The sequence below is a fragment of the Xiphias gladius genome, chromosome 1 (assembly GCF_016859285.1).
Source record: "Xiphias gladius isolate SHS-SW01 ecotype Sanya breed wild chromosome 1, ASM1685928v1, whole genome shotgun sequence".
In the NCBI taxonomy this organism is placed as follows: domain Eukaryota; kingdom Metazoa; phylum Chordata; class Actinopteri; order Istiophoriformes; family Xiphiidae; genus Xiphias; species Xiphias gladius.
The window spans coordinates 5944046-5967984 of record NC_053400.1 but is presented as its reverse complement, the minus strand read 5'-3'; the positions used below and the strand labels follow the sequence as shown (position 1 = coordinate 5967984).

Genomic DNA, 23939 nt, shown 5'->3' with positions numbered 1-23939 from the left:
ATATTGTACGCATGTAGTAGCAGTTTCCCTTTAGGAGAAGCTCTAAAGCATGCGAGTTCACAGCTTTTTGCCTGCAGTATTTAGTGTGTGTGTGTGTGTGTGTGTGTGTGTGCTCTGGATCCTCACAAGCTTACACTCTCTCTGTCTACCCCCCCACCCCACCCCCCCTCCTTCCCCCTCACCACAACCATATTCTCTGTACTTGTCTCTCTTTCCTCTTGTCTATCTTCTGTTATTTGTTCCATGTTCGTGTGCACGCGTGATTTGCCCTCTTTCTCTCCTGCGGGGTGTCTGGTTACCTGGTGTCCCTTCATTTTTGGGGTCTCTGCTTTTAACTGTGACTGGTGTGTCACTAACCTGATAAACCGACAACTTGCTATGAACTGTTCCTGAACTTCAATCCATCACTTAAACCAATCACAAAATTCTCCAATGCATCCTCCAACCATCAATTTATCATCTCTGCCAATAACCAACGCTTCATATCTTCCAAATTTTGTTTCAACGTCCTCGTCCTAAATCAAACAATCGCTTTGACACATTCCTGTAATCATGCTCTCTCTCCCTAAATACTGTCCTTACTCCACATTGACAACCATCACCTTCATCCCACCTTCACACTCCTCACCCCTTCAACCACCCAACCCCCTTCTCCCCCCGCTCCTCTGCACCCCCACCCCCCTGCAGCAGCGTCAACAGCGCCCACAGTAGTGCCTCCCGTTCGTCAGGAGGAGGCGGTAGTGGTGGTATTGGTGGTGGCGGTTGTGGTGGAGGTTCCCAACCCCATTCACCCACCTCCTCCTCCTCCTCCTCCTCCTATCGGTACCGCAGCAGCCTGCCGCACCAGCCTCCGCCACTTGGGGGTATCGCAGCACACCGCCTGAGCAGTGTCTCCTCCCACGATTCGGGCTTTGTGTCCCAGGATGCTAATATCTACTCCAAGCCTCCCTCACCCATGCCCTCGGACATCACTAGCCAGGTACAAATGCTGGACAGGTACACTGAAGTACACACAGTTATACACACAAATTCAAAGTGCTGCATCAGGACTTAAATGTCGGTTTCCTGCCACACCACCAAATTAACATGGAAAAATTGATATCATTCAAGAATACTAAAAACAAATTGTTTGCATATTTTAGCTTGTTTTTAGGTTTAATTCAAATTTAAGCTTCACACACACACACACACACACACACACACACACACAATGCTCTCGTGCGCATATGGATTCTTGATCAGGATGGCCGAACAAGTAAACAGAATTTTGTGTTTTTCTCCCCATATTACTGCTGTAGAAGTCATCCAGCTCAGCATCGTCGGAGGCCTCAGAAACATGCCAGTCAGTCAGTGAATGCAGCTCCCCCACCACTGTAAGTACTCTTATTCCTGTTGTACAATGTGGAATCCTCACCTGTATACCACAAAATTCAAAAGCAAGTAGTTGGTAGCAGAAATGAAAAAAGAACAGGCACATTTTGGATCAATTGACTTTTGTGGTTTATATCATAATAGAGGACAATAAATAAATAAAACTTTCCTTTTTTTTTTTTACTGAAACATTTTCATTTTTTTCAAGCACTTTTTTTTCTTGTGGCAGTGATGAACTGAACTGTGATGATTGTGGTGGTATAAAGTCATTACAGAGCAGAATTATATAAGACACGCTGTTTAAAATGATAAGTTACATTAACCAAGGTATCAGAAGGTTCGTTTTGAGAGTCTAATGGACTTTTTAAAAGAGTGGGAGACTTTGACTTCTGGATAGTAAGGCAAACTTCAAACCGAGCAATTGCTCTCTGGAGGCTAAATAGGCTCGCCCGCAGAAAATGCTTTTTGATGGCAACATCAAATCAAATGCCATCAACTTACTTTACAAGAGAACAATGGGGAAGAACGCACCTGAGGCATGAGGTGTCGGTTGAATTAATGTATTTCCATGCTTTCCAAGTTCCAAAATATTTGATTGCAGTAATCAGGCTCAAATGGCTCTATGTTTGCAGGCACATGGTGCAAAGTGGTATCATCCTATGCATAAAGGGAATATTTTCTTCACCTAGTTTGGTGGCTCACTGCAGTGGTGAGGAGAGGTGATGTAGAGTGTCTCTGACAATTCATTGGTAATCACAGTTTGGTTATAAGATTTAAAGCCATTTGCATCATGCCCTGCTCACCAACTCAGATCAGGTCGACAGCTAAAATATGTATGGAATGTTTATATTCTTGTGCTGTTTTCTCCACTTAAAATGGTGGAGTTGCACTCATATAAACCTCTCCAAAATCACAGATTCCTTTTTATTTATCTTTGAGAACTTGTCTCTTTCATTTGAATTATACAGTCTTTTACCAGTATGCGCATCTGTTTGCAGAAATTAAAAAAAAAAAAAAAAAAAAAAATCAATGTTCCTCACAAGGCAAAGTAAATATTCATGTCTGATTTCAAGCAGCATCTGTCGTCCACAGCAGCTTGCATATATGACTACCTTCCCTTTCAGTTGATTGACATTGATTTACAGCCTTCTGGGTGGCTTTGGCTCAGGAGGTAGAGCAGGTCGTCCACTAACCGGAAGGGCTGTGGTTCGATCCCCGACTCCTTCAGTCCGCATGTCGAAGTGTCCTCAGGCTAAATACTGAAGCCCAAATTGTCCCCCATGTGTCATCGGTGTGTGAGTGTGAAAGTGTGTGTGTATGTGTGTGTGTGTATAGAAAGCGCAATATATATAGAAAAGAGCGCCGTGTGAATGGGTGAATGTGGCAGTGGTATAAAGTGCTTTGAGTGGTCAATAAGACTAGAAAAGTGCTATATAAGTACAGTCCATTTACCATTTTGATGACAGTAATTTTATTGATCCATCTCTAATTTGAGTGACACTTATTGTCAAGATGGATTGTGTGCCCCCACCTTCACTGGTTACCTCGATGAAAACTGTTGTGTGTATTTTTATTGAAATTATCAGGACGTTAGAGATGGTGACATCCTCGGAACACAATGGACGCACACTCAGTTCCATTAAAAATCATGAATTAAAACCAATTAAAACTTCTCTCCCCTTTACATCTGTGTCCACATTAAACAACACTGGGTGACCAGTGCAACAGCTGCATCTGCCTGCGACAAAGGTAGAGCTACCAGTAACCGGAACAACATGACGCGGTACAGCATTCCCAAATGCTTCCCATTGAAAAGCAAGAATGCTCTGACGATAAGGCAGAATTTCACCTTCGTCTGGCTAGTGCAATTGTTGTTGAATGTGGAATGGGCTTATATTTGCTCCTTTTGGCTAATGGGGAAATAAACACTCACTATGACTGCAGCTCTCGACAGTTGTAGTTTCAGTGGGTCAGTATTCCAGCCTCAGGGTGCAATAAAGAGCCTGTTGCTAGGTTATCAAAAAAAGTTGCCATTGGCTATATTCTGTGCTACGATGATGCAGAATTACTGCACTGATGTAGTGACTGTCAAATCAAATCCATCTGAATGTTAATTGCATGCTTGGGGCCGCTTTAACACATCCCGTTACCTTTCTAATATAATAACCTCGTGAAGCTGTGAAATGTAGGCTTTCTAGGCTTCACTGATGTAGTTCGTAGACTAATTTCACTTAGTTTGCGTATAGAGTCACTTTGATGCATGGACAGCGGAGACTAATTGTGTTTTAGGAGCATTTTCTGTTGTCAAACATCCTGCTGATTCATGCTCTTCTGTTTCACTCTGAGGACTTGGTGTGTGAATGTCTATTGTAGGTATGTGTATAGATGTGTTGCTGTTATTCTCATGTGTTAGGCCCAGTGGTCTCCCACCACAGCCGGCTGCCTCTCTCTCTCTTCCCTTTCTCTCTTAGTCCACGTCCGTGTCTTTTTCTTTCTCTGATGACACGACTATGTCTCTTGTCCCGCAGTTTGGCTCGTCCTTCGCTACCTTCCGCCCCGCTTTCTCTCACTCTGGCTCCACCAGGCCTCTCTCTGTCATTCTTCCCGTTCCTGCGTCCCCACCCTATATCCGCCCCCCTGGATCCAGCTCCTCCTCTCCCACATCAAAGGTTCCTATCTGGAAGGTTTGTTCTCCATTCGCTTCCATTTCTTCAGTTGCACCTTTGCTTCTGTTTCTGTTTGATACGTTTCAGTTAAAGCTGGTTAATTTTCTCTACATTTTCATCACCTGATTATCTCATTCATAACCACATTCCCTTGCTTTCTTAAATTTTCATACCCATCTGCTGTGTGTGCATGCATATTTTTTTGGCCTCCCCTGTCAAACTCACTGGTTTTGCAATCTACTGACTGGAGATTGACTAATACAAAGCAGGCTGTGGAGAGCAGACCAATCAAACGCATCATTTTAAACACATTCAGATGTTCAAAAAGGCCCCTGCCCACATACAGCCAGACACAAACTCTTCCAAGCACTCAGACACAATCCACCCATACAGGCTCCCTCTCTCTGCACTCAGATGAAGGGCTTCAAACTGCTGGATAGTGGACAAGTCTCTCATGCTAATCCTACCTGCTACTTCCTGTTTATTAATTCCACTCACCTCTTCAGGATTGGTCCAAAGCAGGTCAGTATGAGCAGCCGGTGGCTGCAGCAGCAGTTCAGAGGAGAAAGGAACCCCTCGATAGGCTGAGGGAGAACGAGGCGTCGCCGGGCTCCCAGGGGTATGCCGGGCCATCACACCCTGATGACGGGCAGAGACCCAGGATGACCCCAGCTACTATTGCTGCCAAGGTAATGCTTGATGATGCTAACATGCAGGTTGAAGAAGAAATAGGCTAGGTGTGTTGGGGGATATTTGCAATATTGTGAGAGTGTGTGTTCAGCAATGCATAAATATATAATAAGTAAGCCTATAATAAGCCATGCGATTGTTGTGGTCAGTCAGCTATGACAGCAATACATCTTCAAATTGCTGAACAATAAGTCTGATAAGCTCAAAACTTGATCAATCTGATCTGCCAAATAATACTAAGTCAGTAAAGAAAAACAATACAAACATGAGCGCTCCTGGGGTCCGCTCCACTCACTGGTGCTCTTGGAGGGGAAAATAAAAAAAATAAAATAAACCCCCATCCACGGGTAGGGTATGACGTAGAAAATCCAGTGCCAGGGATAAAAAACATCTTTAATAAGTATAGCCTAGCATATTATAACAACACACCAACACGCATCAATACACTTGCCTTCCACAGGGTTTCTTGATCCAAAATGAACCGAAACAAACAAGTATCCTAATTCCACACGCCTGTGCTGAGATGAATCCAATACACCCATGCAAGCACATAGGGGACCACTAAGGGTAGGTTTAAAAAAGAAAAAATTAAATTCTAACTAACTATACTAACCACTAGAGGAAACATGTATACAAACTGGAGACACACAGCACATACAATAATGTGTCTCAACATTAAAAGCATTTGTAAACTGACAAAGGCTTGTCAAAACACTGAGTTAATGTTGGATCACAACATGTATCAGAAACATTTTTCAAGGAAAAAAAAATTTTTACCCTTAATGAAAAAAAATCCCACACAGTTTTTAGGCCCGAAAACCTTTTGCCTCTTTACAACTTTGTTATCATTTGCAGACGAGGCTATAGACAATAGCAGCATGTGAACCAAGCAATATGGAGAAAATGTAATTTGTCATTGGTGCTGTGATAGCGGCCAGATTTTGGTTTTGGAGCGCTGGAAAGCACTTTACTTCTGCACTTGTGTTACTCCTGGTTTCCAGTCAAAAACCTGATTTTACATCATTACAATAAAAAAAACAAATATAATAATTAATAAATATGATCACTAAAAAGATTATATTCAGATATCAGAAAAATGAATGAAGTTCCAACAAAATGTTGAAACACCCTCATCCAAAAAGATTGTAAGTATCAATTAATAGAGGTTTCAGTCGATATGAAGTCGACTTATTTTTTTTGTTACTGTGGCTAGTATAGTAGTTTGATTTTTTTTTGTGTGTTTAACCTTATTTGGGACTGTGATTTATTAATCAAACATCCTTCCAATGTGGCCTCTCTGTATGTCCTCAGCATGGAGAGGAGGTTTCACCAGCAGCCAGTGACCTGGCCATGGTGCTGACCAGAGGGCTGAGTATGGAGCAGCAGAAAAGCAGCAGAGACTCCCTGCAGTACTCCAGTGGATACAGCACAGAGACCACAACCCCATCCTGCTCTGAGGATACAATCCCCTCACAAGGTGAAAAACTTATCTGCTCTTATCTACAGCAGCTTTTAATTCTGTTCAGCCTAGGGAGCCCACATTTATTAGATTTCTCCTGGCCACATTCATCACCTTAGTTTTTGTAAAACCTAAGAAAAGCCAATTTATGATGGGATGGTATTATGGATTTTTTAAAACCGCCACATCAGTATATACAAGCTGTGCAGAATTCATCATTTTCACTTGTATCAGTGTGTGTTTCCCTACACTTTAGAGTGTAGTGAAACTTAAATCAGACAAAGTGAATCATCCAAGAGGCAGGTACAGTATATGACAGGTGTAATCTGACCGTTTCCTTAACAGCAGCTAGGAAATTACATTATGAAAATGAAACTGAGTAATATTAAATGTGTTCCTGCATAAAGGTGTTGGCTGCCAGTTACTGGCTTCTTTTAGCTAAATACCCTGTGGCTATCCCTGTGTTAATCCAAGATTGTGATCAAAGTACATTGGTTCTCCTTTTTTCTTTTATGATGTTGATTCTCTTCTCAGTCACTTCTCTAAAGAATTCATCAGCATCTCCTTTTCTACCTTCCCTCTCCCCCCATGCATTAGGTTCAGATTATGACTGCTACTCAGTTAACGGTGATGCTGAAGGTCCAGATGGACAGACAGAGTTTGACAAATCCTCCACCATTCCTCGCCATTCAAACATCGCCCAGAACTACCGGCGCATGATCCAGACCAAGAGGCCAGCCAGTACAGCCGGCCTACCCAGTGGTGTTCTTGGTCCTGGTGCTCATGGGATACCAGGACAACCTGGTGGAGCTGGTGGAGGTGGAGCAGGGACTCCAGGCACTGCCACCATCCGGCGAACCCCATCTACCAAGCCAGGCGTGAGGCGCACATTGTCCAATGCGGGTCCCATCCCCATCCGACCACCCATTGTGCCTGTCAAGACACCCACTGTTCCCGGAGACTCACATTCTCCTGGGGCAGGTGGTGGTGGGTATGCAGGTGGGGGACATGCGGGTGGCGTGCCTGTGCGTGTAGGCAGTGAGGAGTGTGTGTTCTTCACCGGAGTCGAGGACACACAGGGTGCGCTCGATTATGTGAAGGCGTCACCCAAGCGCCTCAGCCTGCCTAACACTGCCTGGGGATCAGGGGCAGCATTAGAGGTCTACTCCCAGCAGCATGGGGGCTTTGCAATGGCAACAGGGTCAGGGCCCGGATCAGAGGAGGATCAGATGATCGCAGCCAATCGGCACAGCCTAGTGGAGAAGATCGGCGAGTTGGTAGCCAGTGCACACGCCCTTGGAGAGGGGCAGTTTCCTTTCCCTGCCCTCCCCGATGACCCGGCCATGCCACCAACTGGCCCCACCGACACTCAGACAGGGACAGACGAAGCAGAAGGGTCCGGTGATATGTTGACCACTATCAGGAGAGGAGTCCGCCTTCGCAAGACCGTCTCCAATGATCGCTCGGCGCCGCGCATCTTGTGATTGGAGGTGAAGCAGGAAGAAGTTGATACTTGTCAGCCAATAGGGAGTCAGGTGTTGGTGTGGTGCAGCCCAGCCGCCTAGTACATACACAAAAACTTAACCATTTAGGGAAAGCTATAATATAAAAGAAGATGAATGAAAACAAAAACATACACAAAAATCAGTTTAAAGACATCATTAGAGTAAATGATATATAATATTATGATAATAATGACATTAATAATGTTAATCCATGCTGACAATTAAAAGTTAAATACTGAATATTGACAAGCTCCTAGCAGGCCTCTATAACTAGTGTGTGTTGGACGCATGTTTGTCTTCTCTACACCCTAACCCAGGGACGGAAAGACTTGCAGGAACAACAGAAAAGATTAAAAAAAGAGGCAAAGAAAGAGCGAAAGACTGGGTTCTGTTCTGTTTGCCAACTTACCTTTTTCCCCATCCTCTTCTCCAACTAACCCGACCATCTAATCCCAGCTGAAAGACTGATGACTGAAGGAGGGGCCAGTGGAGGCGAGAGAGAGAAGGGGGTCAGAGTGCCACGTGACCAGTTGGATTTGAACTTAGGCTGTCTCAGCAACAACACACTGTACTTATTAGCCCACTGAAATGAAGCTTTGGTATTAGCACGGGGAGCTAACAAGCCAGAGGGCTCCTCTGGTTCATCCTAATGTAAAAGAGTCTTTAAAAAAATTCTGTTGGCATTGAACCGTGTTAGTGCCCCCTTCCCCTCTCTCTCTCTCTCTCTGTGTAGTGTGAGTGTGTGTGTGCATTCATGTGTATGCATGTGTGCAAAAATGTGTGTGTGTGTGTGTGTGTGTGTGTGTGTGTGTGTGTGTGTGTGTGTGTGTGTGTGTGTGTGTGTGCGCGTGCACATGTAATTGACTGTATGCGTGTGTGCGTGTGTGTGTGTTTTTGTGTGTGTGCTAGGGGGGTGGGTAGAGCTCTGCTGCAGGACAGCTGGTTACCCAATGAGGGCAGGGCTTTTCTCCTGTGTGTTGTGTGTGTATTTTCTTGTTTATATCGTGACGTCATTTACCTTGTTGCCACTGTACGAGAAGTTACAAGAAGTAATCCAGGCGTATAGATATATTCATATATATTTTCTAGAACCAGAGAGAAAATGTTAAATCAGAAATGGAGCAATAAATGTGTTTTATTTTCTTGTTTCGCAAAAGAGGATTGATGGAGTATTGGAGATTCTCCTTTGTCACATTCAGGCAACCATCAGGAATGCTAAATTACACATCTACTGTGAACTCATGCCTAGCCTGTTCTGGCATTTCTCTCTCTCTGTCTCTGTCTCTTTCCAGGGGAGGAAACTGATTACACAAAAATGTTGAAAAAAAGGAAAACTGTAAGCACTTTGATAGGTGGTAGAGTATGTACAATAGCCACTAGGTGTTGCTGTAGTCATACTGTCTCTTAGGGAGAGTGAAAGTGAGAGAGAAAGTTGCCAATAAGACTGTGTCCTGAGGAAATTATTTAATTTGTAGAAGAAGATGAAGACAGGGAGGGAAAAAGAGGAAGTGATAAAGACTTGTGGAATTGGAGTGATTGGTCAAATGAGAGATGGGATAAGGAAGTAGAGCAAAATATTTATCTAAAAATGGATTTGACGTCAGGGCCCTTCGGGGTTCTACAAGCCATCGCCTGCTGTGGATTGTGAATAGTGCTTAAGGTTTTTATGATGTGGTTGCACTGGTAACTGAAGGGTTGAACACACAATGCAAAATATATACTACACAGATAGGTCAGACTCTTTTTGGAAATAGGCTTTAAAGGATTGGTTCACCCAAATCACAAACAAACATATTTTCTCATTAGCCATGCAAATAACTTTGGTTGTATTTGTCCAGGTTAAGATGAAGATGTCTCTGACATTCAACAGCTACTTGTCTGCCCAGAGACAATGGTCCCGTTACTTTGGAACATCTACAAACTTTCTTTTCATAGTCTGTAGATGTTCTACCGAGGAAATAATCCCACCCAAAACTGACAGCATATTCTCTGGATTTCCTATAGTAACAAGGACGGTATCTCAGAAAAGACACATTGCTGTTGAATTTTGTAGATTGCATTTTTCAATTCTAGCATGACAAATGAAATTAAACTCACCTTCATTATATCGACATGGAGGCAGAAATCTCAAAACCTGGACAAACCTTCCAAAATTTGTAATTGGGGTTCACTGACACCTAAACAAACATCAACAATAGACTTGAGATGCATTTTCACATGTAGATTATGTTGATTAGATATACATTTGCTTGTCGGCAAATATGGTCCTACCTATAAACTGAATATTTTTGCATTGTGGGAAAGCAAAGTTAAGCCTTGGACATAGCTGAACGACAGTCTTCTTTCCCAGATTCGCTCTAGTTAAAACCTCTGCGAGTCAAATTGTTCGCTGTCTCACCAAGAGTTTTGATGGAGGATTGATATCGATGTCCTCCCTGCGGATAAGAGGACAGACTGCAGCTGGACACATTAGCTAGGCGCAGGAGTTGTGGGGAGGTGGTTGGTCTCTGCCAATAGGGGAGAGATAAATGCGCCTTCCGGTAACTCCAGAGTTGTCGTACAGTATTTATATGTTGTGTTTTTTTTAGCGGCCAGTTAGCAACTGGTAGCTTTGCCTTTGCCCAAGCCATCAGTTGAGGAAAAAACTTTTCTGGAGTGCTACAAGTGATCGGTCGCTGGGGAGGCTTTGAAGCTGTTGAAAGGCACCTTTGATGAAGCTGGACTTACTGAAAGTAAAAGTAACAAGTAAAGTAATTAACTACAACTGCGCTCATGTAATGTTTAATGAGTAATTGATTACATTTAACATGTAACTTGCCCAATACTAGATTACTAAGGAGTGGTGTCACCTGAAACGTAAGCACATTTATACCAGCATTTATTCAGTCACAGGATGTGAATGTAGTTCCAGTGTTGTGTTAGTACAACATTGCTGTCGAAACTAAAAAATTCACCAGGCTACTCCAGTACGGTTCAACTCAGTTCAGTGCAAACAACCCAGTTTGGCTCAGGACACGGCTGTATGAGAGGATTATTGATGGACATAAAGAAAAGGTGAAGCCTGCTTGATGTGTTCACTGATGAAAACGCAGCAGAATGGTTCAAATTAGACTTTTGCAGCTGACATAGAGAGGAAAGGATGTGTGGAATGAGCATTTCACTGCCTGTTCATACAGTATGTACTGTATGTGCTGTACTTGTAATTGAGGATAACGCGCACAGATTTGGTATAAAGGTGTGTTAGAAAAAAATACATGGACTATTCAGTTCTATTTGTTTTGTTTTTTTTCATTCTGCAGTACTGTTTGAATATTTAGTCTTACTTTTAATTAATGTAAAAAGAAGAAAAAAAACTCCAGTTGTAACACAAACTACTAAGCTCTGTGTAACATATGGATGCTGGATGTGTGGGGCGAGCGTGAGTGTGTTTGTTTGTTTGGCTGTTGAACTGTAGGCTAGTGAACTCTTCATCAACATGTCTGTATGCGCTTCTAGCAGTGACCTGAACGTAGCCGGTGACATCAGCGCTCTTACATGCTCTTTTTTGTCGACTTATTTATTTTTTGCTGAATAGAGCACTGTCTTAGACATATTTGTGGCTGTTTCAAAAGAAAATTAGGAGGATTTAATTTAAAGAGACAGAGAGGAGAATGTTTGCAATTCGAAACATTGTCACCCTCTGCGAGCACATTTTTTCTCTTTGTTTTTGTTGAACTTTGAAACGGCGCTTCAGCAAGGGGATGTTTTAATTTTTTTGTCTGGGGGGAACTACTGTATGTGTGTTGCCACATGCGGATGCTGTGTGTTGTATCAGGTAAATCTGACTGGGTGAGAGGGTGGAAGGGGAGAGCAGCGGGCTTGGACTTCATTCTCCCCAAAAAAAAATGTTTTGGGTGGTTGGGTGAGAAAATGTTCATCTGAAGTGTTTTATAAGACCGCCTGTCAAGGTCACACTGTATATGACTAAATGTACGTATGCTGAATGTACTACAAGCTGATGGGTGATATCAAACTGTACATGTGTGACTTGCTTGAAATGTTGCAATTTTGTTCTTGTACAAATGAATGAAGTTTCCCGTCTAAACAGCAGGAAAGCAATACAGCAGTAGTGTGCATGTACGTACATTCACAATGATGTTCCAGTGCGGGTATGTTAAAGGAAAATACCACTGTTTTGTCCACTCTAGGATACTTGGGTTTCTCATCTAAAAGCTATTCCATATTGCATGGCTCTAATGGTATGATTTGGAGTTCTGAAACTCGTCTACCATACATCCAAGGACGCCGCTAGAGCCGATTCCACTAGTTTGAATGTGTATGTGCTGTATGTTTATTAATTCTAGTGCAAACTGAAACAACTGAAGTCACTGCCAGTTATCTACAGTAAGTTATTGCTTGAATAAAGGGTGTATAGTGCCCTGCAGAACAGACACGCTGCTTAATTCCAAATGATGGATAATAACTCAGGACAAGACAAGGATTCTACAAATGTAGGTTTTTCACATTGACTGAGAGGTCAAGAGAGTCAGATCTAACTGCACACGGCCTGTCATGCAACATGATGACTGGCTATAGGATGAGTGTGAGATGAGAGTAAGATACAACATTGCTATTTTCCTTTAAATTGCCCAATTAACAGCACAAAAGTTATCTAACTAAACAATAATGTCTTTTTTTAACATACTGAATTGACTGTGTACTGAACTAACTATCTGAACAAGCTGAAATAACTACTCTGCTACAGATGTGTCAATATGCCCATTTTTATGAGTGCATGTGAGTAGAAGTAGGCCTACTGGCACATGGGCAAAGCAGGAGCTACAGTGAAAACAGGACGTTCTGTAGGAGCCATACATAGACACAGTTACGTGCATGCAGGCATGCGTGCGTACACACAAGCACACACACGCACACAGTGTATACACACCTTAGCATACACACAAAAAAAAACAATCCCTTCTTTGTCAACTGAGAAAACTACAGAGTCCTAACTACAGCATGTCTAAACAGAACAAGCAATTTAACAAGTAACCTTTTAAAATTAGTTACATAATTTAACTGAGTTAAAATGTTGGAAATATCCCATCTGACTTTACCACTTCCGGTGACATTACTACATTTTATTTTCTTTAGCTATTAGCTGTCTTGTTGCCTAGCAAGGCCAGCGTGTGAGCTAGACAACATCTAGATTAACACAAACATCCCACACGGTACATTTCTTTCATGTTACAAGTAGTTACATACAGTATGCATACTTGATTAGAAGTTGAAATTACTTCAGAAAATACCGTCTTTCTATACAAACAACTAGTCCCACAGACCATAGCGCTGTTGAGTACTGAGTGTGTACATATGATTTATATCAGCTCACACATATTGTCAAATGCTAAAGGAAATGTTTGACATTTTGGGAAACGCTCTTCGCTTTCTTGCTGAGAGTTAGATGAAAAGACTGATACCACCTGAAGCTACAGCCAACAGATGCTTAGCTTAGCTTATCATACAAAGTGGAAGCACAGGGAGGCCCAAAAGCTTGTCGTAAGTTACATAATCCACCGGTATCGCTAAAGTTCACTACGCTATATGTTGTTTGTTTAATTCGCACAAAAACTGAAGTGTAAAAATGGGGGGTAATGTTGTGGACTAATTCTTGGCCGGTCATAGTGACTCCCTGGTTGCGCAGCATCCTTACAGTGACAAGACTTTAGGAGGAAAGAAGATAAGTGACTCTGGCTGAAAACCAAATTTTCCAAAATGTTGAACTATTCCTTTAACATTTAATAAAAGTGTTGTGTTCACTGTTTTTGAGATGGTGGGACCACAGTAGGAGACGTAAACACTCAACAGCAACATTGTCTGAGAAGCCTGGAGGTGTATGAAAACTGCCAATTAACTAAGAATGGAATTTGCATTTCAACGCTCACGTCTATGACCAACCAGCATGGAGTATTGAGAAAGCAAAAGAAAACTAAATTTACAAATCCCTCTGATCCCAAACTTTTTTGCGCCTGTGTATCTCTCTCTTCTTTTTACTCTTTATTGTCTTCCTATTTCTGTTCTTAAAACGCCCCCTCAACCTCCATCCATTGATCGGTACACCCAGGGATGCCATCTAGCTGACAAGTTAGAAAACAACGTTTGTCATGATGAGTCCCACTGGCTGTACTCTGTCTCGCTGTTACTCACAGCCCATCAAAGCTAATGAAAACTAATAATGGATGAAGTCTTTATTTTCACCACAGTCTACAGTGAATAGGAGCTCAGCTCTGTTCCTCTCTCTATCTGTCTCTGCTTAACCCTCTTCCTTCCCCTCTCTCCGTGTATGTGTCTCTATATTGTATGTTGGTATGCGTGTTTGCCACAGTTTACATGTGGGCGTGTGTGGTAATGGCTAACGAGTGGTATCATTATGGGTCCAGACTCTGCGGTTCAAAGAAGGGTTGGAAGCATCAGCTCGGGCAAACTTCTCCCTCCTGTGCCAGTAACATGAGCTGGTTTCAAAGCAAGCAGCTGGATGTCTGAAGCTCCATCTCAGTGCTAGATTACATTTTACTTAAGACAAGACCCTACAGGCAAAGCATCGCTTTCTCATGCACCAGTCAATTGTGAGATTTTTGGCTATTTTGCTTCCATAACATGTCTTCTTTCAGACAAATGGAAAGAAAAAATCCAAAATACACATTTAGGCGTATATTTTACTACACTCTGTCTATTTGCATCTTTAGATCTCAATTACAACACATATCTTTGAAGCCTATTTTCTCAAAATGAGATGTTTCTCATACTCTGAGCCAGTAATTTCCACTGCAGTAGCACTTACACACACCAAACTTTGTAGCTTTATTCCTGTCTATATTCTGAAGGTTTTTACAGAGGGGTTCGTTCATATATCATTCATAGCGTGGTTTATTTAACATTTTATTCCTAAAAACATGGCCAAAATTAATTTTTTTATGGCTGTTGATGGTATTTTCTGAGTTATGAAGTGATAAAAAGAGATAACCAAAATCCCCTCTGTAAGAACCTTTGGCACAATGAACCAATAACTTTGAACCCGGCTTTATCCAATATTTAGATTTCTGTTCTGGAAATGTATGCAAATTAGATGTGCAACATATTTAATTAGATAATACCTCATAAGCGTATTTAAAAAATAAATTTCAGAAAACTTCTAATACAAAAAGTTTCATAAGGCATTGTTTATTGCAGTGTTTCTTACATTAATTTCGTAATGTAAGTTATCAGCTGGGGAAGTTTCATGGTGACATCTATTAGTTAAAATTTTTACCCTACTCACCTGTAGCGTCTTGTCTAAAGACATCTTTTTGGCTCAATCTCAAAAATTACTCACATCACTTTGATGGTTTCTTGGTGAGCCTTCTATGAGTCTTGTCAAAGAAACCTACAAGATGCAAGTGCAAGCAGCATTTCAACACGCAGTGAGCCATTTTACCTATGGTGCCATCACAAAAAAATTTTGCAGTGTGGCCGTTTTGCTACTTTTGATTCCACTGTTATCTCGCCTGCTTCAGGGATGCGCTATATGTACGAAATTCTGGCACTGCTCCGGTGTTAATAAATCCATTTCACGCGCTTGTGGAATAGAGGTCAATAAGTCTCCACGCACCAGCCAACTTAAAGCTCAAACCAGTGCCTCAACAGATAGGACAACTCTTGCAGGATCTGGAAAGATGAGATCTGGAGCACGCTGTAACAGTAAGAGCTTTTAATTAGGTATAGTAACTAACATTTGCACATTTCTTCATCTTCCATAATATTCTTTGCAAGCCGGTAAAAACTCAGTTTACTGTATCAGTAATCAGCTATTCCATCTGTGGACTTTTACATCAATATTGTAGAGGTCAGTTACATTTGAGTTACAGCGAACAACAATTTGCCATTTAGTTATGGCCAGATGTGATGTAAAGGAATTAAAAGTATTGTAAAACAGAAACCCGGGCTCCCTGTTGATGGTCGATGACCATAAAACATTCAGCCATGGCCAACTCACCCAGTTATCTTGCTGACTGTCTCCACACTCAGACGAGTTTCCGTGGCTACTCAGATTTATAGGAAAATGGCAGACTTCCAATGTGAGCATCTGCGCACAGCATGAACACGCCTTTAGAAATCTATGTGGGAATTTTGTGAACAGCAGCCTTATTTGTGCTGTGGAATGATTCTCCTCACAACTTCAGTTTCTTTCAAATATGTATGCACTGGAAATTCACTGTCTGCTCTAGATAAAATTGTAAAATTTCACCCATTTGAAATAATTGAAATAATAAGACAATGAGAAAGACACTGTGCTTTCTGTTGAAGGACTGGTTGTGTTGTATTTTTGATCAGACCATAACAAGTATTGTGAATTTGATTAATGCGCAACCCACTCCTTTAGCCATCTGCCCAGGTTATATTGAATATGTACTGTGTGTGTGTGCATGATTGTGTGTAAGTATGTGTGTGTGTTGCACAAGTACATGTGGTTAAGACCCCTACTGTTCCTCCCTCCCACCTCCCACACACAATCTGTCAATCCTTCCTGCTGTCTCATGCTGAAGAAATCCACTACACACACACGCACACACACACATACACACACACACACACACACACACACACACACACACACACACACACACACACTCATCCGAAGCAAACATGACTAAGGTAGATTCTCAGAAGGTACATGAGGGTCCACTGAAATTCGCCCAGGGGGATCATGATGAAACGCACTGCAATCCTGTCATACAGCCATGCAGAACAGAATGGCCTAAGTGGCCTCCTGGTGCCACTGCCACTGTAACTAAACTGAATGTCTCACTGTCAATACTCCATTTCTCGGTAATGTGTCTCCGCTTGCTTGCTCTCTTTCTCTTCTTCTTCCTCTACAGCCTACAGCTGAACTCTACAATGAAATCTCTCCACAACTAACCATTGAGGCGTTGACATAATTTCTATGGGGATATTTTGTTCAAAGGATAACATTGTGACAGAGTCAACATCTGCTTTATCTTTCTGTACAAACCTATGTTTCGCTCCTCTCTTCCCTCCCAAGTAGCCCTGCAGGCACTGTGGTCTTGTCTTTCTCTCTCTTTTTCTGTCCCTTCTCTGCTCCTCTTCTTTAATTTATTGTGAATTAATTTCTAAGGTTGTTTCACCTCTGTCGCTGATGATAAGGTTTTCTTTTCTGTCTTCCTTTTTGTAAAATTGACCCTTTTTTTGTTAACTTTAGTCACTGCTAATGTAACAAAACGCACTGTGATGATTCCAGTATTAATAAAAGTTGTACTTAAACTGTGCGCTGCTGTGTGCAGTGGGTCTTGTTATTCAAGAAAGAAACAAGGTCAAAACCCTGAACTAACCCGCAGAGTTCATTAACTAGCGTACACTGAGAGAAGTGAATGAATATGGATCACTGCCTGAGAATTAGTAACAGTGAGACAATGATACTTCCACTGTAAAAGGTCCTGTGTGGTAAAATTGGGGAGGAAGAGATCACTTATAAGAAGATAACTGTATTTTAATCACCAACAATATTAACTTAAATCAGATACTGTAAATTAAAAAAAAAAAAATCACCCATTTATTAATGTTCTAGCAGTAGATAAAAATAAAACTCTATAAGAAATCAATGATGTATTCAGAAAGCTATTTGTTGCTTCTATTGCTGACTAAAATAATAATAATAACTCAGTCCATTTTGCTGTTAGATAACATACTAGACTCAAAGGGATTTATTTGCATGAAAAGTATGTTGTAATACTTTAATCCCTATGGGCAACAGTGTAAATGTAAGTAAAGAAACACTTCCGTGATTAATAGCAAACATGTATTCATTGCGATACAATACAAACAGACACAGAGCGTTGGAAAGGCCCGGCTCAGTTATATTTTGGAAGTAACCTTCTATACAGAAAAACAATGGAGAAACTAAGCCAGGTCCCGTCTCCTCCTCTGCTCGTGTCTTTTTTTCCCATGACAAAGAGTTACAGATGACTCATAAAGGTGGAAATGAGGAAAGTGATGAGGAATTAGATGTGTTCTACCGTGTGCTGGTAGGGGGTGCACTCGACCCTTCTTCTTGCCCATTCAGATGCCAGCCTGAGGCATATGGAGCCGCGATGATACATGCTGCTTATACCCTATACAGATGGGCCATTTTCGTGCAGACACCTGAGTTGTACAGGAAGGAGTCAGACAAGCAGCCAGGATACACTGCCCTCAGCCAACATGTCATCCAATGTCCTCAGGTTGCCCAAGTTTCTGGTTGCTCAGAGATGAATGGGCTTTAATTAAAAAAAACCCCTCCTCCATAGAAAAGGAGTGCATGAACCAATAGCTTGTTTCTTTTCAAACATAAAGTAGCACTTCATCTTGACTTTTTTCATCATCTTTTCTGGAGAGATGTTCCGTTTCCAACAAAAAACCAACAAAAGCTGCCTCTGCATGGCTTCATCTCCTGATAATCAGTGAACAGTTTATTGGTTAACCGAACCAAAGCCGGTCAGCCTGTCTTGATTAAACCACACTGACAGAACAAGGACAGACTTCTTTTACTTAACACTTACTCCCACGTTACCAGCATGGAACCACACAACAAAATTTTAATTAAAAATAAGTGGGCCACAATTAATCTGAGGGAGGCATGGTTCGTTCAAACTTGCCGCAGCCTGAGCACGTAAGCCTGATCTACTGTCTTATGTCTGTGTGTGTGTGTGTGTGTGTGTGTGTGTGTGTGTGTGTGGCAGGCTGAAACAGTAGAGAAGTGAGCAGGAGTGTGTATCTGCTGCTCTGTCCTTCTCGTGTTGGGACTTTAATTAATTTTTTAAATGATGTGGTTCAGTGTTAGCACTGCTAATAGTGAGCCGCTGCGGACCATGTTGAAAGGACTCACTTATTGTTGTGGTTCCTTTACAGAAAAGCAATACATACGCTGGGGATAGGTGACTGCTTTTCAGCAATGGTGCAGTTTTAACAGCGCATTTTATTATATATATGTGCATGTTTCTCCTCTTGAATCTTGTGTCCACTTGCAATTATGTGTCCAAATCAATTACAGTGACATATAAAGTTCCCCAAAGCTCACATCCCAGGACCTTTTCAACCTTACAAACCTTAATACTTTTGCCAGTACAAGAAAGAGATAGCTGGCTGAAAGTGCAAAATTTTGACACTCCTGGTGCTTGGGAGATAATGACACCCAACACTCAGGGGTGAGCCCTTCCACAGTTATTATTACAGACATGATCTGAGGAAAGCGTGTGTCGTAATCCTTAATGCCTAATACTCTCAGCATTTGTATTTTAGTTTGTTTTATTTAATGTGAAGAAATCCGTTGTATGATGACCTCACTATGCTAGACAACCCTATCTCCTCATAATTTGATGGTCATCAGCATCTTTATCCTTTAGAAATAGGGTAAGACATTTACAGATTCATGCCTAAATAAGTCCTTGAAAAACATATTCATGCCTTTGTCTGCAGAAAGTTAGACTGCTGCTCAGGTCTTCCCACAAAGCCTGGGAGACAGCTACAGCTTAGGAAGAAAACTTCTGCTAGAGTTCTGACAGAGACTGTGAAAGCTGAACACAATCCTCCAGTTATGCTTTCAGTGTGTCACTGAACTGATTTTTAAAATAGCAATGCTCCTTTACCCACTGGTTAATGGCACAAATACATCTCATAGTCGCTTTTACAATGTGAACCCCCTCAGTCATCAGAGGCTGCTTGTTACTTCTAAGATAAAACATGGTCAATAAGTGTTTAGTCACACCTGGTTGTAACAAACTGACATCTGTCACTTTCTGACTGATGCTACTTTTAAATCTAGTCAAAAGATTTTATGTAGTTTTTTTTTGTTGAAATGGCTTATGTATTTATTATTTATGTGTTCCTTCTTTTCCGGATTCATCTATGCACATTATTTCCTTCTGCTTTGATTTAGCACTTTGAAAGGCAGAGTGTGTGAAATGTGTACAAAAAAAAAAAAAAAAAAAACTTGCCTCGCCTTCTGCTGTTTTTGTCACACACCTCACCCACTTGTTCTAGAGATGGTGAGTACAGGGCAGTAGATGTGTGTGATGGCCCCTTTGTCTCCTTGAAGATCAAAGAAGGTGTAAAAAGCATCCCTTCATCTGTCACAACACACAGTGACAGCAAGGACGAAACAAGAGAAAAGGACTCTTTGCCCTGTCATGAATAATGTTATAGAGGTTTCTGGAGTTTAAAATGTATACGCAACCTCTCAAGCCTGGAGACCTGGTGACAACAGTTAACACGATCATTGTCATACTTTACCCTGTACTCTGAACATTTCCCGCTTCCTTATTTCTGGCAAGCAATAAGCATTACAAATGTTATCTGGTATACGTTTATGGATGGAGAGTCAAACTAAATCACTCATGGATTTTTTAATTTTTAAAGCAGCACCTCTTTGCAGGTTTTTGAGCATAATCATTTACTTACTGCTGCGCCACAAACTAACAATAATTATTGTAATAACTATTAGTTAGGTATTAAATAGTGACCATTATTAATAAGAACAACAAATACTGAAAAGCCTTTTCTGAAAATGTGGGTCAGGTAATAAAACCTAAGACCGCCTAGCGCAGGGTCTTTGCATTAAGTTGAACCTGGCTCAAGTTTTGGTGCATCGCAGTGCGAGGTAATGTGGCAAGGCGCTCCAATTGGTCAATCACATACATGCAAAAGGCACATTTGGCGTGCCCCAGTGATCGGTGATCAAAATGCTCCCAATGCCAATTTCCACTTTTATGCGCAGATACTGTGATATACGCTCTGCGTCTACACCTAACCAGGCTCCTAGTCAGCTACAATTAGCTTTTAATACAGTACAATGTACCTTGTGCGACTTAAAACTTGTTCTGAATGCTGACAAAACAAAACTTAGGTTGTCTTCAAGTGCAAAATCAAAACTGTTGAACCCTCCAGCTATTACCACTTTCCAGGGCTCTGAAACTGAGTCTGTATCTCAATATAAATATCTAGGTATAGTAATTGACGATTTTCTCTCTTTTACGCCTCAGCAGCTGGTGAGAAAACTTGAAAAAGTTGAAATTAGGTTTTTATTGTAGAACCAAGTCTTGTCTCTCCTTCAAGGCCAAAAGGAGACTTGTGGCCGCCACCTTTATGTCTGTCCTGGATCATGGCGACATTTTAGACATGCATGCATCATCGCAATGCTGCCTTGTCCACCCGTAGATTCAAGCACTCGCGTATTTTTATTTATAAGGCTATTCTTGGTCTGCTTCCGCCCCATCTCCTGATCTACATCCTGGGAAGTTATTTTCTTCGCCCCCACGATTTATTCCTCCCATCTGTCCCTGAAGTCGGCACTGAACTGGGAAAAAGGGCGTTCAAGTATGCTGCTCCCTCTGCCTGGAATCGGATGCAAAACTACCTGAATCTCAGAGAGCTGGTCTCACTGGATGCATTTAAAGTACTCCTAAATGACTTGGAGGCAGGCACATCTGGCTGTAGGTGTTTCGTTTGATTCATATAGCCTCTGTTTAAATCCCTGATGTTGATGACTTTTGAGCAACGTTTGATGAATATTTTTGATACTTTAAGTTTCTGTAATATGTTATTTACTTTTATTGTAAACTGTTATATCCTGAGAACCTGTTTATGGTGCTGCTGCCTGTCTTGGCCAGGACGCTCTTGTAAACGAGATTTTTCATCTCAGCGAGTATTTTCCTGGTTAAATAAAGGTTGAAAAACGTTCCTGGTGGGTTACTCAGTAACATGAACACTGTATGTCTGAAGTTTCCCTCACGATGAAAGATTGAATAAATCCCGTCACGGTCATTTTTTTTTCCGTATAAGTTGTTAAACCTGAGCCAGAGTATTATAAACAGCAGTGTTTTGGTGTCTGTGAAACGTACTAATTCTCTGCAAGAGAATTCTAATCTGTTGCTCAAACTGCACTTCCCGGATTTAATTTGCTTGTCTCACTGGTGCATGAGGCAACATGCCCCACCAACACAGCACCCCTGCATTGTTTGAACACAGGGCTAAATTTGGTCCAATAGTGTATAACCTGCTTTATAAAACAACAGCATTTTATTCATACAGTGCCATACTGTATAACCTCTGGCTTGGCCATCTTGCCTTCAAAACAAAAGCATCACAACTGGCAGATTTGAGATTGAGAATTTCACGATTGATTGCGCAACATGGTAAAAATCTGTGAATGTATATAGGGCAGACACAATTAAAGGAACACCTCTAATCCCCTACAGAATAAGTGTGATAAATATACTACTCTCAGCTGGAATTTTTTTCCACTCCAAGCCGACTGAAATAACAATTTAATATGATTTATCAAAACCACAAAGTAAGGCTTCAAGAATGATCGTAGAGTTTAATCAACACAGTCTGATTCCCGGAATTATTAACCACTGAACCCTACTCAAGGTGAGTGAAAGTTTAAATAACTAATAGCCAATGGTGGAAGAGGTGGTCAGTTATTTGAAAGTAAGTAAAAGTAGCAATACCAAACTAGATGTAAATGTCCTGCATTCAAAATGTTACTTAAGTAAAAGTACAGAGGTATTATCCACAAAATGTACTCAAAGTATGTGAAGCAAAAATATTCTTTATATTATTATATTATTGGATCATTATTATTGATGCAAGAAGACATAAGCATTACTTTAATATGGGTCAAGGTGGAGCTAATTTTAACAGCTATATGCTGCTGAGTAGTTTATTATATAACAATGGATAATTTTTAATAAAACTGGTTAAATGTTTTACATGTAGAATCCTAACATGCAAATTAACTAGTAAGTCGAGCTGTGTGTACTGTAAAAAGTACAGTATTCCCTCTGAAATCTAGTGATGTGGACGTGGAAATTAGCATAAAATTAAGATACTCAAATACTGTACCTACAAATTGTATTTACGTGCAGTACCTGAGTAAAGGTACTTAGTTACATTCCACCACTGCTAACCATGAATAAAGTATTAAATAATGTCAGGTCAAATAATCAATTAAAGGCCCTGCACACCCACGTAGGGGCTTTCAATGAACCTGCTGGTTAGACCTCTAGACAGGTGGAAGCTGGGTGGAGCTATGCTGGAAAAATAAGAAGAAATTGGAAAAGATGAGTGGAAACAACCGTGTGGATGGGCTATGGGGCTTTTATGGAGTAAATGAATCGACAACATTCGACCCACATTCTAAAATAACAGAAAAAATGTTCCATTCTTGGAGCTCATCACTGCCGCTACCTGCTGCTGCTGGTGGCTGAGCTGCTGATGGAGAGCTGGGGAAAGCTTGGAAGAACAGTGCTGACTGAATCATGAACTAGAGTGGCGGTTGGGTATAACAGATGTTATGGTCCATTGACCACTCTAGACCTTCCACTACACTTTACAGTACTTCCATCATAACTAAATCTGATCTGAATACAAGCCACCTCGTCCACCTGCATGCTGTTCCACCTACAGTGTGTCTTCAGCTCTTCACCTTGAGTCTTGCACTTTTAAGTGCTATACTTTGCTTTGCTTTGTGTTTTATATCTATTTTTCATTTTGTATTTTATGTTGTGTTATTCTAGCTGCTCCCTATTTTATGTCTTGTTGTTCCCTTTTCTTATTCACATTTTACTTTATTTTTTTTCATTTTCCTGATTCTTTAATATTCCTGCTTGTACATTTTACACTTCTTACCTCTCTTAATTTTCATTTTATGCCTTTTCACTCTTTATGGTCTTACCCTTTCATTATAATTATCTTTTCAGTGCTCCTTAACATTGGCTTTAGATGTGCAGTAATCATACAATTTATTGTAATACTCTCACCTCACCTCATTGCTGAATGGCCACCCTAGCCTTTTTTTTGACCGGAATACACAATACCGAGGATAAAATCTAAGTTGTCCCCTGTGAAGAGGTCGTATCAGCAATCTTTAAAAACAGCTCTCTCTTTGACATTAAATTAGTACACAAGTGCTGGTTTCAGACCAAAGAAAAGACCTGCCAAGAAGCAGTTTGTCACCAGTATCCACTGTAAAGATGGATAAGAACCATTCAGAGCAATGGCAATGACTCAGCCCGTATGTTGAACTGAAAAAGCTGAAAGCATCTACTTTTGAATTTGAGATGAGAAGCTGCATATCATAATGAGGCGTGATGGCACTGTAAAGCAGGACTGGTTAGTGACATAACTAATCAATAACAGGTTGAGGAAAATAACATTTTGCATTTACAGATGGTCGTA

At 41.1% G+C, this 23939-nt stretch overlaps 1 protein-coding gene across 1 annotated transcript in view; it reads left to right on the top strand.

Moving 5' to 3' along the window:
• The window catches only part of mtss1lb (MTSS I-BAR domain containing 2b), a 66557-nt gene extending 58101 nt beyond the window's left edge, over positions 1-8456 (top strand). The window contains exons 10-14 of the mRNA XM_040127349.1: positions 688-979; positions 1299-1373; positions 4544-4726; positions 6039-6204; positions 6784-8456. Of these exons, the coding sequence (XP_039983283.1) occupies positions 688-979; positions 1299-1373; positions 4544-4726; positions 6039-6204; positions 6784-7670 (1603 nt within the window). The 3' untranslated portion in view covers positions 7671-8456. The remainder of the gene's footprint in view (positions 1-687; positions 980-1298; positions 1374-4543; positions 4727-6038; positions 6205-6783) is intronic.
• The last annotated feature ends 15483 nt before the right edge of the window (positions 8457-23939 follow it).